The sequence below is a fragment of the Leptopilina boulardi genome, unplaced genomic scaffold (genome assembly GCF_019393585.1).
Source record: "Leptopilina boulardi isolate dan_hultmark-lab unplaced genomic scaffold, ZJU_Lbou_2.1 LbouV2_223, whole genome shotgun sequence".
In the NCBI taxonomy this organism is placed as follows: Eukaryota; Metazoa; Arthropoda; class Insecta; order Hymenoptera; family Figitidae; genus Leptopilina; species Leptopilina boulardi.
The window spans coordinates 2,073,894-2,090,907 of NW_026137778.1; the positions used below are offsets into that span (position 1 = coordinate 2,073,894).

Sequence of the window (17,014 nt, forward strand, 5' to 3'; positions counted from 1 at the left end):
TATTTATTATATTCTTACATGAGAAAGTAATAACAAATTTAAAATTGAAAGTCTGTTATAAAATTCAAATAAATATTTAAAAAGTGAAATACAATAAAGTTTGGGTAAATAATATAAATTTTGTTTAAAAAAATTTTTTTTTTATCTCTACTCACCATGTGGAATAATTAGTTTAAAGACTAAAGAGCATATTTATTAAAAATATTCTAAAACTAAGTCCTATATTTATCTATGCATATACATTTTACAGTTTTACGGTAAGAATATTTTCAAATTATAAATTCTTAAATGTATTGATACTTCGTCCCGTTGCTTTGTCGAGCATGCGTAGTCATAATTTGATTTCCTGGTCAAATATCTTCCTTCTATTTATATATGTAAAACGGAAAGTATATGTACAGGCACTTTTCTCTCATAAGGAATATTAAATTTTTTTTTGTATTTGCAATAAATTTATTGTTTATCTTCAACATTGGAGATTACTAATGGCGTTGACATATGAAATTGTATTAATATTAATAAATACATGGTGATTGCCCCCGTTATCTGTAAAACAATATACTTTTAATTTTTGAAAAAAAAATATATATATATATACTTTTCATCCACAGCACAATATATTTTTAACGAATTAAACTGAGAAAAATATTTTCAACACATTTTTTAAATTATGTCCTTCATATTGTATTCGATATTTTGAATTTTTGAAAACCGACCTCAGATTCGTAATCAGCGACCTCGAAAACCCCCGAGTAACGAGTTTCAAGAGAATTCAGTAACATTTTTTAAATTATGTCCACCATATTGGAGCGACCATTTTGAATTTTAGTAAACCGACATCAAATTCGTAATCACTGACCCCAAAAACCCTCGAGTAACAAGTTTCGAGTGAATTAAGTAACATTTTTAGAAATTATGACCACCATATTGAATCCGCCATTTTTAATTTTTGAAAACCGATAATAGATTCGTAATCAGCGAACCCGAAAACCTCCGATTAGCAAAATTTAGGCTAATTTACTAAATTTAAAAATATTTTCTCCCCCATATATAGATAAAATAAATTTTATTAAATTTTTTAAAAATTCAGTCGAACAATTTTCAAAATAAATTATTTTGCGCAAAACTTTGTTGTGAAATAATAATTATTTCAGTTTTATATATATTTTTTTTTGTTTAAAGTTTGTAAATAATTGTAATTTTTATCAAATTTCTACAAACAATAGCTCATTTTGTTCTTTGAAAGATTTTCTATACAATATTCTGTTCGTTGAATTTTTTTAACAATTTTTTTTCTCAAAATTTAATAAATAAATAAAATTTTAACCATTATTTTAAAACCAATTTTTAAAAAATACAAAATCAAAATTGTAGAGAATTTTTCAAAGTGAAAATAATAAAAAAAAAAACTCTATAAAAATTGAATATAAATTACGATTGTTACATATATTTTAAGAAAAAACAAAAAATATTAAATTAATTAATATTTGACAATAAATTTTGACAAAAAATATTTTTTTTTTTAAATTGAACAACTAAATCTTTCAAAATTTTTGTGTAATATAAATTTTTACTGTGAGTATAAAAAATAATTTTTTAGTTTTGAGGTTATGCTACGGGGCTAAGTATACCCTTAAGTGAGTTATTTACAACATTTTTCTTAGCACTGCAGGCGAAAAATTCTGATTCTGTTTGAAACTGTCAAATTTGCAATGATTTTTAATAGGTTAGAAAGTTTTTTTTCATGTTCTTTATATTTTTCCTCTATTTTCTAGGAAATAAGCTTTCATTTCCTTTTTCATTCATTAAAATCGGTCAATTCTATCATATGTTCTATGATTTTGACACAAAAAAAGCATTTTTATCCACTCTGATTTCGTTTGTCCAAATAAATATCGGGCAAAAAAATTTGGGCGCTAATTTTTAAAATTAACCAATCATAATATCGTCGATAACTTCTGATTGGTTAATTTTTGAAATCTACGGCCAAATTTTTCGGACAAATTAAAGTTTAATAAAATAAAAATTGGAATTGGAAGTGAAAATAAAAGTGGAACATTATCGACCCCCCCAAATTCAGATTTTTGTAGAAAAGAATTTCTAAACACAGAAAAAAAGGTGGGTAAAAAGTTGTAAAGATAGAGGATAAAAGTCGTTAGGATACAGGGTAAAGGATAAATTTGTGATGGATAAAAATGTTACTAAAATATTACTAGAAAAATGGATGTCATATTTGAGTAAACTGTCTAATTTTAATAAAAATATTAGTAATTTTACACTTAACTTATTAAATCCACAAATTTTATATAAATAAGTAATTGCACGTGGAAATATTTCGCCTATAATTATTGTCAATTAATAAAAATATCTTTGACTAATACAACTGACAGCTGACGACAGTAGGTAAATAATCAGAACTGGGAAATTACAACTCAACGTCTGTATTGTTGCCGGAAACAAAGTTGGGTAGTAACTGAATTTTTTGTGCATATTAGGCTGTGTCAGTTCATCGAGATATTTAGAGTTTAAGTTATGATATCAGAGGCGTGGAGGGACAACAAACAGACGACACAATGTTATTCTTACGGGGAAGAAAATTTGTTTCCACTTTCATCAATTTTATTCATACTTTAAACACGGAAAACGCTTGTTGACATATAATAAAATTAAAATGTGTGTTGATAATTAATTTTGTTATATATTTGAATCAATTGCATTTATAGATTCTCTGAATTCGTGATAAAATATAAATTTTGAGGTTAGGGGTGTTTGTTTACTAACTTGAAATCTTTTACTGCTGCGGTAATTCACACTTAAAATATACATTTTATATCTTTTTTAATAACATGCCTACTGGATATTATTTAATAATGTTAAAATGTAAAATGTGATTAGTAAACAAACTTTTCTAACCTCAATATTTATATTTTATCACGAATTCAGAGAATCTATCAATGCAAATGAATCAAATATATAACAAAATTAATTATCAACACACATTTTAATTTTATTATATGTCAACAAGCGTTTTCCGTGTTTAAAGTATGAATAAAATTGATGAAAGTGGAAACAAATTTTCTTCCCCGTAAGAATAACTTTGTGTCGTCTGTTTGTTATCCCTCCAGGCCTCTGACGTCATATCTTGAACTCGAAATATCTCGATGAACTGACACAGCCTAATATGAACAAAAAATTCAGTTACTACCCAACTCTGCTTTCGTGCAACAATACAGACGTTGAGTTGTAATTTCCCAGTTCTGATTATTTACGTACTGTCGTCAGCTGTCAGTTGTATTAGTCAAAGATATTTTTATTAATTGACAATAATTATAGGAAAAATATTTCCACGTGCAATTACTTATTCATAAAAAAATTGTGGATTTAATAAGTTAAGTGTAAAATTACTAATATTTTTATTAAAATTAGACAGTTTACTCAAATATGACATCCATTTTTCTAGTAATATTTTAGTAACATTTTTATCCATCACAGATTTATCCTTTACCCTGTATCCTAACAACTTTTATCCTGTATCTTTACAACTTTTTACCCACCTTTTTTTCTGTGAATATATTATACAATAGTCTGAAATTAGTTTGAAGGCAAAATATTCAAATTTTGTGATTTCAAAAATACGAATTCTACATGTAAGAAAAAAAATCTACTTCGGACTCTGCATATAAAAATTCCAGATTCATATTGAATTCAGATATGTGATTATGTACTTAATTCAAATTGTTGTGAACTAATTTTAGATTTTTGACCTGCAGACTAAGAATACAAAATTGTTGCTGATTGATTGCAGATTTTGAACATAAAAATTCCGGATTATTCACAATATTTTTTTGGATTAAGATTTTTTGCTAACAAAATCTAGTTTATTATGAACAGATTTGGACATTGTATAAATTCAAATTGTGGACTCAATTTTAATTCAAATTTTCGATCAAACTAAATTCAGAATGTAGCACAATAAATTCTTTATACAATACAAATTTTTGGATTATTTCAGACTCTTTATGCGGATTCAAATTTTTGTCCTAAATTGACAGCAGAATGTTACTGATTTTGTACGTAAAAATTTCGGATTATTCCCTTATTTTAAACTAAATCTGTATTGTTGCGAACTAATTGAGAATTAGTCCAGAATAAGTTAAGAATTTTAATGAAAAATTTTATTAAAATTTTTGAAAATTTTAAAGTTACTTGAATATGATAAATATTTAGGAACGATCATGATTTAAGAAAAAATAATATTGTGCTGAGTGAATAGAAAAGTTTTTAATAAATTCATACCTCATTGAGTAGTGAGAAGTTAATAACAAGACCTCTTGCACAAAATACATTATTGCGATGCAGAAGTTGCAAGGAAAATAAATAAAGCTAAAAAAAATAATTTAAAAATAAATTCATCATTATATTTTTAAAATTTCTATTATTGAACCAATAGAAATTTTGTTACCATCATTTATTAATATAAATCATCTATATTATTACCTCTTCCTTTATCTTGACATCATGTGTTGATAATAAAACATCGTGAACTGTATTTCCAATTTTTTGTGCTTGAATTTTTGCATTTTCACAAATTCTAACAATGAAAGTTAGCTTCAACACATAATAAAACATTGCTATGTAAAAATGTAATTCAAAAATTTCCTCAGCATTATTTCGTAAAAGTTTTAAAATATAAAAATAAAGTCTAAAAGTAATTTCTGTGAACATCATTGTTATACTTGCAACAACATGAAGGCCATATGTGGAATTTAGCATTTTTAAAATATCGCTTACTTCATGATGTTCTTTTTGAAGTTTATTAATTTCAATTAACAACAATGAATTATGCTGCTCATGATAGGTTCTTCTCAAAAGATGTGGCTCCTTTGTCATCATAGTAAATTTTAAATTTTTCAGTGTTTCATTAATTTTTTTAAAACACATTTCAATAACATACACACAATTAATATATTGTGTATCAGCAAGAAAAACCACCAATGATACATGCAAATATGTAACACTTATCAAAGTTTGAATATCGTAAATTACAATATAAGTTAATGTAAATATTAAAAAAATATAACCAACAATATCTTTTGCTATTATTAATTTTGAAATATTATTAAAATATTCCTGGGGAATATTTGACGATACTGCAATGATTTTTTGAAAAAATTTCATTCTTGGTATACTAAATACATGTGTGAATATCATAATAAAGCCACCAAATAAAAGATAACAATTTTTTTGTAACATATCAGGAACTCCTTTGCCCAAATTACCATAGACATTCATTTGATAAAGTAACATAAATATAAAAAATGCATTGATAAATGTCATTAAACTGGAATAAAAATACATTAATTTTGAATAAATTATAATATTATTTTCAATTGAATATGGAAATATGCCATGAATACGACAAAGTAGGAAATTTATTTTCATTAATGATAAAAAATTTGAGACACGAAATAACCACTTTTTCATGATTGTACGTACACGTCAACAAGTAATAGTATAATATGGATAATAATAAATTTACCTTCATTATTGAAATTAATCAATTTAATTTCCAAAGTGCTTTATTGATCATGTTATTAACGATTAAACGGTTTTTCATTTTCTATGACATTATGTAAGCAATTTATTAAATATAGAATTCAATAAAATTAATTGTATTATTAAACTTATTGATTGAAATTATATACATATAACTCTGTAATAATTACTATTTGTTATTTTAAATTAAAAGAAACAAAATTTCAATAGAAATTTCTATAAGTGACAATTTTTTTCCATGTGAATATGTCAATTATCTTTCTTCACAAAAAGGTTTTGATGAGACAAGAAATTGTATCAAAATTAATAAATAAGTTGTAATCCCACCAACAAGCTGTAAAAAATATTATATATAATATAAAAATTGAAAAACATTTCTACTTCGATAGTAAGTCAAAAAACTGAATTGGCTTGAAAGGGTCGCACAATTATTCTATAAAAATCATTAATTCTTCTTTAGATCTTCTTTAATTCAATTATTTAACAAATTTTGAACTAAAATGATTCTTCACTAAATTAATTATTTTTAATCATTTTAATTAAATACATCAGAAATTCAATTATATCAAAATTATTTTTCAATTAAAATTTTTATGAAATTTAACAATTGTTTATAATTTAAAAAAAAATATCACAATAAAATTAAAATATTTTTTAAAAATTTCAATTCAAAATAAACTAAAATTCAATTATTACCCGAAATTTTAATTTAAAATCAATTCAAAATCCAATAATTATCCAAAATTTTCAATTTAAAATGAAATAAAATTCAATTATTTCCTAAAATTTCTATTCAAAATTAATTATCCAAATTTTCAATCAAAAATGAACTTCAATTAAATTATTATCCATAAAATTTCAATTAAAATTTAATTATTTCCCAAAAATTTTCAATTTAAAATCAAATAAAATTTCATTATTCTCAAAAATTTGAATTCAAAATTAATTGAATTTTCAATAATTTGAATTTAAAAGCATCTAAAATTTAATTATTTCTAAAATTTTCCATCGAAATTTTTTTTTTTGAAATTTAATAATTTGAATTATAACTCTAAGGAAATTGAATTATTTTTAACAATTTTAATAATATTCTTTGAAAATTCAACTATCTGAAACCATTTTTCAATTAAAAATGATTTTCAAATTATTGTATTTTGTCCGCATTTTCTAATAAATTTTTAGTGAAATCATCTAAAATTTTAATTACAAAACACTTAAAGTTTCAATTCAATTTCTGTTAATTGTTTTTGTTCGGCCGTTTATAATTTCGGAGAAATGAAAATTCGGCGTCTTAAAAATTCTGCCAAACAAAAATTCGGTATAGCTAAAAATTTTGTTAAGTAAAAATTCGTGTAAAAAGAAATTCTGTCAAATGCTAATTCAAAAAATAAAAATTCTTTTAAAAAATAATTATTTCTATTAAAATTCTTTAAAATTTCTTCTTTCTTGTATTTTCAATGAAAATCTTTCTGAATTTGCAAATAAGAAGCAAAAAATTATAGATTATATTTTTATATTGTCATACCGCTGTCAGCAAACTCGCATCTAAAGTTATTCCTCTTGCCATAAGTGAATTATCTCGCTGAAGTATTTGCAACGAAAATAGTTGAAGCTGAGAAATAAAATTTTAAAATTACAAGAATCTCTTGATTTTTTTTCTCGTATTATTTAAAGGGTGCATGATTATCCCATAAAAATCTTTATTTAAAATTATCATTTTAAAAAATTTTAAATTAGATATAATAATAATAATAATTATTATTATTATTATTATATTATTATATTATTATATTATTAATATAATTATTTTTTTAGACGAATTTTTATTTTTTGAATTAACATTTCACAAATTCACAGAATTCTTTTTCTAAACAAATTTTTACTTTACAGAATTCTTATGTGTCGAATTTTTATTGTACAAACTTTTTAAAACAATTTTTGATTTGTCCAAAATTGCAAATGGCCGAACAAACAATCGACAGAAAGATGTTTAAAATCCACTAATCAAAAGTTATCAAAAAAAATTGTGATTGGTGGATTTTAAAAATCGCGCCGAAATCTGTCCATTGCTTTTTCGGCCATTTGCAATTTCGGATAAATAAAAAATTAGGCGTTTTAAGAATTCTACCGAATAAAAATTCGGTGCTTAAAAATTCTGTTAATTAAAAATTCTTTAAAAAGAAGGAAATTCTGACAAATGTTAATTCAAAAAATGAAAATTTGTGTAAAAAATAATTATATTTAATAAAATTGTTGAAAATGAAAATTCTCACTAATAATTTTTACGGGATAATCATACACCTCTTATTTAATATTTACCCCGACAGTAAAATTATGCACAATTTTATGAATTTCTGTGGTCATATATAATATTTCCCCAAAAAATTTAATTTTTCTTTTCTAAGAAAATCTTCAAAATTTATTTATACTTAAGAGTGTTGAAAGGTCTCTGAAATTCTTTGCGAAAGAGAGATTTTTAATTATCGCCCTATAAAAACGGCATTGAACGTGAAAATGATAAACATTTAAAATACATTTTTCTCGAAACACGGTCACTTTTTACAAAATCGGCCAAAAACAGCTAAATGTTCCTTATATTATAAATTCCCTAAATCCGAAAAATTGTCCGAATCCATACAAAAACGCGATTGCAAAACGAAAAGTAGGAAAGTAATATAATGACAGGTTCATTTTGTCCTGCTGCCGCCAGATGGCAGAAGCATGCAGGGAAGCAAAAAGTCGCAGCTGTTATTATTATACATTCCTAATTTTTTTTTTAATCGTGTTTTTGTATGGATTCGCACAATTTTTCGGATTCAGGGAATTTTTATAATATACGGATCATTTAGTTGTTTTTGGCCGATTTTGTAAAAAGTGACCGTGTTTCGAGATAAAAGTATTTTAAATGTTTATCATTTTCACATTCAATGCCGTTTTTATAGGGCGATAATTAAATGCCAAATAATTTCAGAGACTGTTCGGCACTCTTAAATAACAATGTAGTTTGTAATTTCTTTCCAATATACAAAATTTTAATTTTTGGTTTAAAAATTTTTTTTTAATACAAACCTCATATGAATTTTTATGAATTAAAAATATATTTTTCAATGATATATATATATATGCATAATTTTTCCACTAGGATATATTTTGCATTATTTATTATACGCACTTCATCTTTTAATTGTTGTTCATCAGAATTTAGTAGAACTTCATGAACCAAAGTACCTGTTGACATTGCTTCATTTTTGTTTAATTGACACGCCCAAATCAAGCCAGTGAACTTTACAGAATAATACGATACCGATGTTATAAAATACGAATACCAAATTTGTTTTTCCAAATTAATTTTTTTTTCACTACGACTATGTAATAAATAAAAATATAAACTCAACGTAATTTCTGTAAATGTTAAAATAATTGATGAAACAATTTGAAAACTATATGTTGAATTAAGTTTCTCAAGAACTTGACTAACGGAAAAATGCATTTCTTTAATTGATTGCAATTTTAAAATTGAAATTGAATTTTTACGTTCATGAAAAAATGTCACCAATAATTGATTTTCATTCATTAAAATATTATTCTTCAATTTAATAAGATTTTCATTAATATTTTTAAAACATATCAACAATACCAATACAATATTCATATATAGACAGTCTGTCAAATATATCACCAATGTTGCATATAATGAATAAGCTTTACATACTGCAACATAAATATTTTTATCAGAAATATTTGGAATTTGTCCTATTAAAAAAATGAAACCAAATATATCTTTTATATAAATGAATAGTCCAATTTTTTGAAATGCCTCTTTGGGTACATTTGATGAAACTTTAAATAAATCCTGAAGAAATGAAAGTCGAGGAACAGTATGAATAAGATTCCAAATTCCAACGAATACACACATTATTACATAACTATTGCCCTGTAATAGTCCAGGAATGTTGTCGTACTTTAAAGTACCTGATATGTCTGTTTGATATAAAACAACAATTCCATAACCTAAATAACACGTCATTATTGTAAATGTGATAAAATACCATGATTTAGATAATGAAATTGACATATTGACAATGTCATAAGAATAAGGAAATATTCCATGTAAGCGGGATAAAATAAAACATGGTTGCATTAATGAAACTGTATTATGAATTTTTAATTTTTTAAATGGATTTAATAATTCACTAATTACTGACATTTTTGATTTTTATTTTAATGGTTTTTTTTAACAACTGAAAACTTTATTGAAAATATTCAATGTAATATATATTTCTACAAATGTTTGAAAATTACGTATCCATAGTGATGACATTTAATTTTCATTTATCGCAATTAAGATGTCTATTATGCTAAATGAATTTGTTAACTTTGTTGTTATTAATTTTCATAATGAGCAAAATTGTAATTTATTATTATTATCGGGACGCATTAATAAGTTCTAAAAATCAATTGTTAGAATTTTCATTTAATAAAATTTCATTTGATATAATTTTCATTGAGCCGAATTTTATTTGTTCGAATTAATATTTTGCAGAATTTTCATTAAACCGATTTTCTATATTACAGAATTAATAAATAAAAATTCAGTGAAGCGAATTTTCGATTATATAAAAATTCTGTAATATAGAAAATCGGTTTAATGAAAATTCTGCAAAATAATAATTGGAACAAATAAAATTCGGCTCAATGAAAATTATATCGAATGAAATTCTATTAAATGAAAATTCTAACCATTGATTTTTAGAATTTATTCATGCGTCCCTTATTATTATTATTTTATTATTTTTATTATTATTGCTATTATTATTGTTAGTCTCTGTAAAAATATAAAGAAGTATCAGGTAAAAATTAAATAACAATAACACATAAATGTCTGGAAAAGCCAATACTACTTTTTATTTGATTAACAACAATCACACTCGCGTCAATTACGTTCTCTCGAAATAAAATAATATTATACATTATTAAATAAAATACTTTTTTGTATTAAATAACATAATACATAACTTTTTACACATCATTTATTCATTATTAATAAATTTATTTTTAAACTATGTTATATATTGTGGAATAATTATTGATTAACTATATTTTATTTATTATAAAAAATTTTAGAATTCAAGTTGAATATTTAGAAAATTATTTTCATTCTAACCATATATATATATAGTAACTGTGCAAAGCTGAAACAATATTGAGTTCTTTTTAAACGTTTCTTATAACTATTTTTGTTTTTACGAAAAAATAAAATATTTTACATAACATATATGTAATATATTTATATAGAGCCGGTTTTCACCGTTTGGATAAATTTAATTTTCCGAGAGGTTGTAGTTATTTTTTGCGTCTGCGCAGAAGCTGTGTACAAACATTCTGCGCAGACGTAGAAAATATATCTACTGCCTTAACCTCTAGATTAAATTTATCCACACGGTGAAAATAGGCTCATATTATTGTAATATTATTTATCTAAATTATCAAAATTTAATAACTTTAAGGAAGACAATTTAAAAATAATTTTTCTTTTTCAATTTTTTTTTTCAATTTTCAGACAAAAATTTCAATAAAACATACCGAAGTAAAGGTAATAATTATACGCAGAGAATCACCTTCTTATATTATTGTAAATTTTAAAATTAAAACTGCAAAAAAGAAAATATTTTTTTCCTTAACAATATTGATGTTTAATCACTTCCAATATTAAAACTTATTCTCACCTTTTTTTTTTTTTTTATTAATTATTACATGTATATTGTGGCACTTAATTTGTTTTATCTAACAACAAAAACAGCATTGAAATTCATTTAGACAGTAAAATTTTATATTCCGTATTTTTTATATATCAAAAAGTAGCGCAGGTTTTATTGTTGTTCAATTCACCGAAAAAAATATTCTTGTATTCAGAGGAAAATTCCTCTTACAGAATCCTCTTGAATTTTATTCTTAAAACAAGAGTAATACTCTTTAAATACAATACGTGCCTATTTTTGAAGGTAAAAGAAATTTTTAAAAGTAATTTTTAAAAAAAATTTAAAAATTTTGAGGTTATGCTATTTAAAATTTTATTTTATTACGATTTTTATTTATTTTAATTTTATTTAAAATTTATTTTAAATAAATTTTCAAATTTAATGAATTATATGTTTTGCGCATAAAAATATTATTAAAAATAGATTTAGTTGATTTATTCAAAAAAATTAAAATCAATTTCAATTTATTTATACTCAAATAGATGTAAATCATGGAATAACAAATTTTATTCCTTTTAATTTTATAGATTATATCTATATGACAGACAAATTAGATGATTGCATTTTTATTATTTCAGACTTCTTTTTATGATGATATTTTCCTCTTAAATTAAGAGGAATAATTTTACTAGAGGACAATCCTCTTAAACCTAGAGGACATCCTTTTTCAGCATATACTAGAGGAAAATATGCATTGAAATGAGAGGAATCCTCTTGATACAAGAGGATTTTTTTTTCGGTGAAAAGTGGTTTTTATCATTTTTAGTTTAACTTTGGTGGTATAGAGGATATTTTCAAATATAAATTTCATTATCACGTGTCAGTATTATTATGTGTTCCAATAAAATTTTTTTTTCTATTGGGAGTGATATAAGGCACCAGATTTTGAAGAAAAAAAAACAATTAATTTAATGTCTTTTGAGAATTAGATAAAATTTTAGTTCTTGTGCATCACTAGGCCATAAAAATTGTTATGATCATATATCGAATGTTAATATTTTAACTGCGTGCGTTTGTGTATATTTTTTATTTTTAAATTATTCAAGTTCAAAATAATACTTAAATATATGTACCGTGACTTTTTATATTAATTAATTAAGTATTTAAAAAAAAAAACATATTTACGTCCACGTGAAAAGGGCCGATTTTGGTACTATTGCATGATGGGAATCACTTAAGATTTCAGTTTTTTGGTTAGAAAAATGAAAACATGTGTTTTGACAGCCGAAAAAGGTACTGCTAACTTAATATTGCGGTTGCATTTTCTGCGAAATTAAGATAAATATTATTTTTGTTATTTTTATGATTTATTATATATTATGTATAAAAAAGGGAAAAATACAAATTATTAATATAACTTAAGAGGTGACTCTACCCTGAATGATTATATAAAAAACAATTTTTGAAGAATTTTCTTCTATTTACATAGAAGCATATAATTTAAACACAGCTTCTTGACATTTTGTACCTATTTTGTTATAAAATATTTAATATATACCGGAGTTAAAAAGTTTCAGTACATTTTTGATAGATTGATAAATAATACTCGCTTTCACTGTGAATAAAAGCATTTTTGTTTATTTGTAAAGTTTTTAAATAAGACCGCTCATTTTAACCAATGAGAGGACCGGCCGTTTCATGACTTGCGTGCTAGGTGCGTGAGTCACGTGATATTTGTTGTTAATATGGCGTTGGCTTCTTGACATACGTTAACACCGTCGGTTTGTATATATATATACTGTTTAAAAAAGTTTATTCGACAGGATATCTATAAATAAAAATTTGAAACATCAGTATAGAATGAAACGTAATCGTACAAGTGAGATTGTAGATAAAAAGGTAAAAGACTATAATAATATTGAAAGTCACATTGACGAAGTAGTCGTTGATGGAGGTTATGTAAACGATACATAAAATATTCTATTTTATATATTTTTTTATTCATAAATTATTCTATTTTATTATAACGATTATTAAATAAAATATGGATAATGAAAGAATTCAGGATTTGATACTTAGCTTTAACTGCAATTTTTGCGCATAAATGTTTTTATTTAAGGAGGTTCAACCCATTAACATAACCTCAAACTAAAAAATTGTTTTTTACCAACTAATAAAACTATAAATAAAATTAATTTTTGTCAAATTTTGAAAGATTCAGTTGTACAATTTTCAAAATAAATTATTTTGCGCAAAAATAAAATATTTTTTGTTTAAAGTTAGTGAACAATTGTAATGTTTATGCAATTCTTACAAACAATAGGTCATTTTGCTCATTGAAAAATTTTCTACAATTCTTTTTGTTGAATTTTATTAAAAATATTTTGTTCAAAAGTTAATAAACAAATAAAATTTTTATATTTTTTAAACAAACCATTATTTAACAAAAACATAAAATTAGAATTGTAGAGAATCTTTTAAAGAGAAAAATGAGCCATTGTTCACTATAACTTTTAAGAAAAAATACAAAATGTTTTATTAATTATTATTCAACAACAAATTTTAACTCAAAATAATTTTTTTCCAAAATTGTACAATTAGATGTGTCGAATTTGGATGTAATAAATTTTAAATATATTTTTAGTTCTGTTAATAACTACTTTTTAGTTTGAGGTTATGTTAACGGGTTGAACCTTCTTAAAGTAAGCGATTATTATCTATCAATCCATATCCAAATGTACTGGTACTTTTTGACCCTCAGAGTATAATAAGAGATTGTATTTTACATATTTAAAAAAAAATTAATTAATGAAAAAATAAATTCAAAACATTCATGATAGTGTCTCCCCTTAAGAAGTCAATTTACACTCATTGAGTTTTGAAATAGTCCTTGATATAATCCATTCGTACCTTATTAATATTGTTTAAATATGTCCTACAAACATACTGGACTATCACTTTTTCTTAATTTAATTAGGTCATTATAATATTATTGCACGTTAATTCATCTTTTTTTTAAGGTTTCATTGGTAAAAATTGTTTCACAGATAACATACTTTCCTCTTTATCGTTAATATGGCAAAACTAGTTAACAACATTTCAAAAATGACTATTGATTGCGTCCTTTTTCTTTTTATAAAGAATCTTAAAATTTCAATCACTTTTTTTTTAAATTCCGTTTAGTAAGATATTACTGAGAAATACTATATCATAATTTGTAAAATTTTTTTTTTTAAAAAGTTGATGAAAACTATATATATTATTTAATAAAAATAATGAAATATAATTAACAATTAGAATATTATTCTTATAAATAATGTGAAATAATTTTTTCATCTTTTACAAATTTGAAACTTTGAGAATTAACAATATGATTACTTAATATTTATTTGATCACCAATTCCCATCCCCTTACCACGAGAAGTTTGCAGCAAATTTGAGACGAATATCAGCAATGAACATACAAAAAATTTTCTATGCAAAGTTGCAAAAATAGATGAAAATTATTAAAAATTTGTAAATAATAAAATTATGACATCGTAAAACAGAAATTATTCTTGATTCAAGGATATTTATTTAATTCTTGAATAATTTATTCTTGTCTAAAGAGTATTCAATTTATCGAATTCTTATAACAAAATAAATATTTAAAGAAAAATTATATTTGATTCGAAAATAATTTATAATATGTTCGGTAATAATAATATTTAATTAATAAATTTTAGATTAGATTAAGAATAAGTTTCTTTTACTATAATTTTTTTTTTTGCTAAGAAAAATTTCCATATCTTCACTTTTGCAAACTTCTCACTATCTACTACTATTTTCTAGTTTTTTTTTTTTTTTTTTGTACAAATTTCCGTGTTATATTAGGCTTTTTATATATTAGTCTTTTTGACAAAAAAACAAAGAAATAAAATATCTCAATATTGGAAGGATATTTCTTATATTCTTGTTATAAATAACCTAATAACTAGTGTCCTTAGAATTAGAAAATCGTTTGAAGTGAAAACCAAAATTCTTTTTTCATACGGAAGTCTCAGCCGCTGTGCTACCATTCACTTTATATGGACTTGTTTCTTTAGATCGAATTAAGTCAACCTAAGAGAAAATAATATTATAACTAACGTTTGCAAAAAAAATGGATTACTTCCTTATAATAGAAGGAGGCTTTTAATTATGATGACGATTAGGTGTTAATAAAATATTATTATGTATTCTATGCACTGAAAAAATTATATTCTAAAAAGAATATCTTTTTGGCGTCTATTTAAGAATATTTTCCATGCATTTTATTTTTAAAATTAAAAAATAATATTCTTAAAATAAAAAACAATTCTTAAATTAAGAAATATTCTAAATAGAAAAGAAAAAAATTCTTAAGGCCAGGTCCAAGTGAGGCTGCGCCATCTACATTGATACTAAAATTTTGGAAAATTTTCAACAGGCTTTTCTTGAAAACAAGATGGTAAAATGCTTTTTCCTTTATGGATAATTGATTATTGGCAAGATATATACCAGCTAAAACTTTTTTTGAGTTAAAATAATGAAAAAAATGTCATGTCGATAAATTAAATATGAGCACTTTTTTCACAAAAACTGTAACAGTACTTTCTCAGAAATTACAATCAAAAATGCAATTTCCATTTGGAAAATTAATAAACGCTAAAAAATACACGACCTAAGATTTACCAATCACGAAAATAACAAAAAAAAATTTTATTAAATATTTAACATATTGATACTGCTTTACTGATTGTGACAGCCCTTTGGTAGATTATGTATTTCAGGTGGTTAGCAACAGCGCCAATTTCCTCCTTTCGGCAAAACTGCGAAACGTCTGGTGACATATATAACCTGCCAAACGGCTGTCATAATGAGTAAAATATGTTATGTTAAAAAACTTTTTTTTTGTTATTTTCGTGATTGGTAAATCTTAGGTCGTGTATTTTTTAGCGTTTATTAATTTTCCAAATGGAAATTGCATTTTTGATTGTAATTTCTGAGAAAGTACTGTTACAGTTTTTGTGAAAAAAGTGCTCATATTTAATTTATTGACATGAAATTTTTTTTATTATTTTAATTCAAAAAAAGTTTTAGCTGGTGTATATCTTGCCAATAATCAATTATCCATAAAGGAAAAAGCATTTTACCTTCTTGTTTTCGAGAAAAGGCTGTTGAAAATTTTCCAAAATTTTAGTTTCAATGTAGATGGCGCTGCCTCACTTGGACCTGGCCTTGTTTCTTATTTTAATAATATTAAATTCTAACTTTAAGAATAAAATGCATGGGAAATATTCTTAATTAGGCGCCAAGAAGATATTCTTAAAATTAGAATATAATTTTTTCAGTGATACTGTTTTCTTCAAGTTTCATTTATTTTTTAATCTTCTATAAAATTCTTTGAAATTAATTTTTGTATCGTTAAAAACAATTTTTTAGTTTTGAGGTTATGTTGAAGCTACTAAAGCAGATGCCATTCTTTGTCCATAATTTATAGTCACGTGATTTACAATGTTGCCTTTTTTTGTCCTTTTCTAACGCACCCGTTGTCATGGCAACATGTGAATAAGACAAGGACAAAAAAGAGTAGGCATATCTGGCCACGAGTGTAAGTGATGCGCGCGCTGATTTCTCTCGTCACTGTTAGAGGTTTGTTAACTTGCAAATTCGTCACTGAGCGAGATTTGATTGTATTTACAAAAGTTTATTATTTTTTAAAAAAGATATTAATTTGTTTAAAAAAAGGAGAGGAGAAA

General features: G+C 23.8%; 3 protein-coding genes across 11 annotated transcripts in view; all 3 read right to left on the reverse strand.

Moving 5' to 3' along the window:
- Positions 1 to 136: 136 nt before the first annotated feature.
- Positions 137 to 5,253, reverse strand: LOC127279791 (putative gustatory receptor 28b). The gene is made up of 3 exons (XM_051302364.1): positions 4,498 to 5,253; positions 4,297 to 4,383; positions 137 to 546 (listed from the first exon to the last, which is right to left on the reverse strand). Exons 1-3 carry the CDS (start codon positions 5,251 to 5,253, stop codon positions 454 to 456), a joined length of 936 nt encoding a protein of 311 aa, XP_051158321.1. The 3' UTR covers positions 137 to 453.
- A 425-nt stretch (positions 5,254 to 5,678) lies between these two features.
- On the reverse strand, positions 5,679 to 9,583 carry LOC127279727 (uncharacterized). The gene is made up of 3 exons (XM_051302252.1): positions 8,729 to 9,583; positions 7,082 to 7,168; positions 5,679 to 5,890 (listed from the first exon to the last, which is right to left on the reverse strand). The coding sequence occupies exons 1-3, from the start codon at positions 9,581 to 9,583 to the stop codon at positions 5,810 to 5,812; spliced, it is 1,023 nt and encodes a 340-aa protein (XP_051158209.1). The 3' UTR covers positions 5,679 to 5,809.
- Positions 9,584 to 13,628: 4,045 nt separating this feature from the next.
- Positions 13,629 to 17,014, reverse strand: part of LOC127279785 (sodium bicarbonate cotransporter 3) — a 55,656-nt gene continuing 52,270 nt past the window's right edge. For all 9 annotated transcript variants that reach the window (XM_051302347.1, XM_051302346.1, XM_051302350.1 and 6 more), the window contains one exon: positions 13,629 to 15,356. In XM_051302347.1, coding sequence (XP_051158304.1) covers positions 15,282 to 15,356 — 75 coding nt within the window. In that variant the 3' untranslated portion in view covers positions 13,629 to 15,281. The remainder of the gene's footprint in view (positions 15,357 to 17,014) is intronic.

What these genes read in the sequence shown, in the direction of transcription:
- LOC127279791 (XM_051302364.1), bottom strand. Translation starts at nt 5,253, where the DNA reads ATGTTACAAAAAAATTGTTATCTTTTATTTGGTGGCTTTATTATGATA. An exon ending in ATGTCAAGATAAAGGAAGAG is followed by an intron (nt 4,384 to 4,497) that starts GTAATAATATAG and finishes TATTTTTTTTAG; the next exon opens with CTTTATTTATTTTCCTTGCA. An exon ending in ACTTCTCACTACTCAATGAG is followed by an intron (nt 547 to 4,296) that starts GTATGAATTTAT and finishes ATTGTTTTACAG; the next exon opens with ATAACGGGGGCAATCACCAT.
- LOC127279727 (XM_051302252.1), bottom strand. Translation starts at nt 9,583, where the DNA reads ATGACGTGTTATTTAGGTTATGGAATTGTTGTTTTATATCAAACAGAC. An exon ending in AACAACAATTAAAAGATGAA is followed by an intron (nt 7,169 to 8,728) that starts GTGCGTATAATA and finishes TTTATTTCTCAG; the next exon opens with CTTCAACTATTTTCGTTGCA. An exon ending in ATGCGAGTTTGCTGACAGCG is followed by an intron (nt 5,891 to 7,081) that starts GTATGACAATAT and finishes TATTTTTTACAG; the next exon opens with CTTGTTGGTGGGATTACAAC.